Below are 4657 nucleotides of genomic sequence, written 5' to 3' on the forward strand. Positions count from 1 at the left end.
CCTACTGTATATTGTGTTGAGCATAACTAGCGTTCGGCGCGACACTGTCTAAAAATTTAAGTTAACGCTCAAAAGCCAGCCTACTAGTGCGATGCGGCCATATTATACCCCATTTTCGGCTTTTTAGCGCTAAGCTAATATTTTTAGACAGAGTCGCACCGGGCGCTGGTTATGCTCAGAATAATACATAGCCGAACGGAAAAAAAAAAAAAAAAAAAAAAAAAAACTTTTCTCGGATCGTAGGTGGTTCGATTTCGTTTAATTATCTATTTTGTTGAACTCTGTTGTGGTGGTGGCCGATTCTGTACCTGATGGCGGAATCCACTGCTGGGGAAAACGCGGTTGTGGGGGGCGAATGCCCCGCGACGCCAAAACGATCAACGCGTCTGGCGAAGCCGAGCGAGAAGGCGAAGGGGGTAACTGGAAGCGACGATGTTTCGCCGACGAAGACTGCAAAAAAGACCAACTACAAGAGCGTCCCGCGCCAATCAGGCTCCAGCGAACGAGGCAGAGTCGGACAATGCGACAATTGCGACGGAAGGCGCCGGCGGCACTGATACTGGTGCGGCAGCGCTGCTCCACATTGTGCTGAAGGAACTCAAAGACATCAAAGACGCGTCAGTCAAGCAGCAAAACCTTATTGAAGATCTACGAGAACAAGTGGTCGAAGCGAAACAAGAAATTCGAGACACCAGGGACGAGCTGAAATATGTACGAGAACAACTTGAGGCCGTGACCGCCGCTGCGGCGGCGTCTGAAATCAGTCCACGGCCTTCATACGCTGAGATTGCACGAACACCACCCACAAGTCACCCAAGCAACATACCATCGTTTTCCTCCAACACGACTACATCGGGCGCAACGGACTTACTGTACTGTACGGTGGACGTTTCCCGGGTTGACGAAGCGCTGGTGGAGAAAACCTCAGCCGGCGCGGTCAGGACAGTCATTGAAACGGAGGCCCGATTGAAGTTGGAGCGGGCAAATTGGCGATGCCGTGCGGTAACGAAGGATCGCAAAAATCCCAACCGTATCCGAATTGCATGCCGCGATGAAGTGGAACATGACTTGGTCAAACAACTCGCGCACGCTAAGCTCCCCACAGGAGCCAGAGTCATGCGAGATGAACTATACCCAGTCAAGGTCGACAATGTAAACCGATTCGCAGTGGTTGATGAGAACAGTAACGTGAAGCCCGAGGCTAGCGCCTCCCTTGGCGAGGAGAATGAGGTGCAAGTAGCCAAAGTGGCGTGGCTGAGCAGACGCGACAATCCTAAGGCATACGGCTCGATGGTCGTCTATCTCACAAAGGTCTCTGACGCAAGAAGAATTCTCCGCGAGGGCTTCTTTTATGCAGGAGGCGAATCAGGACCTACGGAACGATTTGAACGACGACCGCGCCCCGAACAGTGCTACAACTGTCAGGAAATCGGACACAAGGCCTTCCAGTGCACGAAATCGCAGGTGTGTGGCAAATGCGCAAAAGAAGGGCATCACCACAGAAGCTGTATGGAAATCGTCACCAAATGTGCGCTCTGCGATGGTCCCCATGAAGCATTTAGCCGAAACTGCCGAAGACTCTTCCCATCCAACCATGAATAAACAATTCCAAATTGTCCAGCTTAATGTCAAGAAGCAAGGGAGCATACATGATAGTTTGATGAATGACGACGACCTTCGAAACACAGCAGTTATATTGATCCAGGAGCCACAAGCGAGGAATATTGCTGGGCGGCTCCTGACAACACCGATGGCACACAATGGTTGGACGAAGATGACGCCGTCGGTGTGGAGTGAGGGGAGATGGGCGATCAGGAGTATGCTTTGGATCAACGAGGATTTGGAGGCGGAGCAGCTGTCAACAGAGTCACCGGATCTGACGGCAGCCATGATAAATCTACAAGATAAATCAATCTTGGTTGTCTCGGCCTACGTGGCAGGGATGGACAACACTGCACTGCGACACACTTGCGCTATACTTCGCAGTTTAATCATCACCGCGAGGAGGCGAGCTGAGCGACCAGTTGAAATCCTCATCGCAGGCGACTTCAATCGTCACGATCAGCTTTGGGGAGGAGATGATGTATCCATGGACAGACAAGGGGAGGCAGACCAAATAGTGGAACTGATGGGTGAATACTCACTCGGTAGCCTGCTGCCGCGGGGTACCAAGACGTGGCACGATTGGAGATACGAGACGACGATCGACTTGGTATTGGCATCGGAGGGGCTAGCGGAGTCCAAGATTCGATGCACTACTGACGGAACTGACCATGGGTCAGACCACTACAAGATCACAACTTCATTCGACATATCCATGCCAGAAATAGCACATGAACCTAGATTTCTTTTCAAGAATACGCCATGGAAGGAGGTCAATAACAGAATACGAAAGACGCTCCATGGAAAATCCACTACTGGAGACGTACAAGCAGACACGGATCAACTGATGTCGGGGGTGTTGGAAGCCTTGCACGCGTTGACACCGAAATCGAAGTCATCGCCGTACGCAAAGCGCTGGTGGACTTCTGATCTCTCACAACTACGGGCCGTGCAGTCGTTTTGGCGTAATCGAGCGAGAGCGCAACGACGAGCAGGCCGAAGGGATCCCGAGCTGGAGGATAATGCCAAGGGTGCGACAAAACAATATCACGACGCTATCCGACAGCGGAAGCAGACTCACTGGGAAGAGTTTCTTGCAGACAATGACAATATCTGGGAGGCGGCCAAGTATATGAAGTCAAACGGTAGTTCAGCGTTTGGTAGAGTACCACATCTGAAGAAAGCAGACGGCACGTACACCAGCAATAAGCAACAGCAAGCCACGGAAATGTTAGATACTTTCTTCCCGCTTCTGCCTGAAAATATCGAGGAGGAAGGTGACAGGCCAGAGAGGGAGTCAGCAGTGCCCATGCCCAGTATCACAATGGAGGAAGTTGAACGACAGCTGCACAGAGCAAAGTCATGGAAGGCGCCAGGGGAAGATGGGCTTCCTGCTTGGGTTTGGAAGCAAGTCTGGCCCGTGGTCAGACACTGGGTATTAGCCATTTTTCGGAATTCCGTCGAACAAGGCCAAGTGCCAAGTCAGTGGCGACATGCCAAGATTATTCCGCTGAAGAAACCAGACAAAGCTGACTACACCATTGCAAAGGCATGGAGACCTATATCTTTGTTGTCTACGCTTGGGAAGTTGCTTGAGTCTGTAGTGGCAGAGAGGCTGTCTTATGTGGTGGAAACGTACGGCTTGTTGCCGGCAAATCACTTCGGAGCCCGAAAACAGAGGTCGGCAGAACAGGCCCTTATACTGTTACAGGAGCAGATTTTGTATGCCTGGCGGGCGAAGCGAGTGCTGAGCCTGATCAGTTTTGATGTCAAAGGAGCATACAATGGTGTCTGCAAAGGTAGACTCGTTCAAAGAATGAAGGCTCGAGGGATCCCGGAAACATGGACGCGCTGGGTGGAGGCTTTCTGCTCTTCGCGCACAGCGACTATCCAGGTCAATGGTCAGACGTCTGACACCCAGGAATTGCCGCAGGCCGGACTGCCTCAAGGCTCTCCACTGTCTCCAATTTTGTTTCTCTTTTACAATGCCGATTTGGTACAACGCCGCATTACCTGGAACGGAGGATCGGTGGCATTTGTTGATGACTTTACTGCCTGGGTCGCTGGCCCTTCGGCGAGAGACAATCGTGCAGGAATCGAGTCCATTATCGAAACAGCTCTTGGGTGGGAAAAGCGCAGCGGCGCTACGTTTGAAGCAGAAAAGACCTCCATTATCCATTTCACCAAGACAAGCTACAAGAACGATTCAGATTCTTTTCTCATTAAGGATCAAGAAGTGCATCCCAAAACCCATGTAAAGGTATTAGGACTTATCATGGACACGCGCCTAAAGTACAAGGAACACATTGCAAGAGCATCGTCCAAAGGCCTCGAGGCTGCGATGCAACTCAGAAGGCTGAAAGGACTCTCGCCATCGACAGCCCGACGGCTGTTCACAGCCATGGTTGCCCCTGTCGTAGACTTTGCCTCCAACGTTTGGAGGCACGCATGCATAGATAGGAGAGCAAGGATGTTGGATCGAGTTCAGAAGATGGGCGCTCAAGCTATCACTGGCGCATTCAGGACTGTGGCGACCAAGGTTGCTGAGGCAGAAGCACATATCAGTAGCGTTCAAGATCGACTGTGGAAGAGAGCCATGAAGCTGTGGGTGGAGCTTCACACCTTGCCTGACAGTAGCCCCCTACGTCGAGAGGCTTCTAGAATGTCTCGAGTGTGGAAAAACGGTTTCTTGTCGCCTTTCCAGCAAGTGTCCGTTGTCTTCAACTCCACTAGCCTCGACGACATGGAAACCATTGAACCATTCACCCTTGCTCCCTGGGAAAAGAGAATACAGGTTGTAATCGATGATGCTGGAGGAGAATCAGTACGAAGCATGGCCGAAGCAGTGCAAGTGGCAGTCAGCAGTTCTGCCAGAAACGACGTGGTTGGTGTTGGCGGAGCAGTCCACATCCCAGGATTCTGTGACAAAACGTTTGCATTCACGCTTGGTGCGAGAGACCAGCACAACCCATACTCTGGACAGCTGGCAGCGATTGCGTATGCTCTGCGGCGTGCGCTGTCTGAGCCTTGGGACCAACGAGTGGTTGTGCTCACT

The 4657-nt window shown here is 51.7% G+C and overlaps 1 protein-coding gene across 1 annotated transcript in view; it reads left to right on the plus strand.

Annotated features, from left to right (window-relative positions):
• Nucleotides 1–432: 432 nt before the first annotated feature.
• Nucleotides 433–4657, plus strand: part of BBA_09917 (reverse transcriptase) — a gene marked incomplete at both ends in the record, with an annotated part of 5030 nt that continues 805 nt past the window's right edge. Inside the window, 2 exons of the mRNA XM_008605014.1 lie at nt 433–1464; nt 1622–4599. Coding sequence (XP_008603236.1) covers nt 433–1464; nt 1622–4599 — 4010 coding nt within the window. The remainder of the gene's footprint in view (nt 1465–1621; nt 4600–4657) is intronic.

The sequence above is a fragment of the Beauveria bassiana genome (genome assembly GCF_000280675.1).
Source record: "Beauveria bassiana ARSEF 2860 unplaced genomic scaffold BBA_S00074, whole genome shotgun sequence".
NCBI lineage: Eukaryota > Fungi > Ascomycota > Sordariomycetes > Hypocreales > Cordycipitaceae > Beauveria > Beauveria bassiana.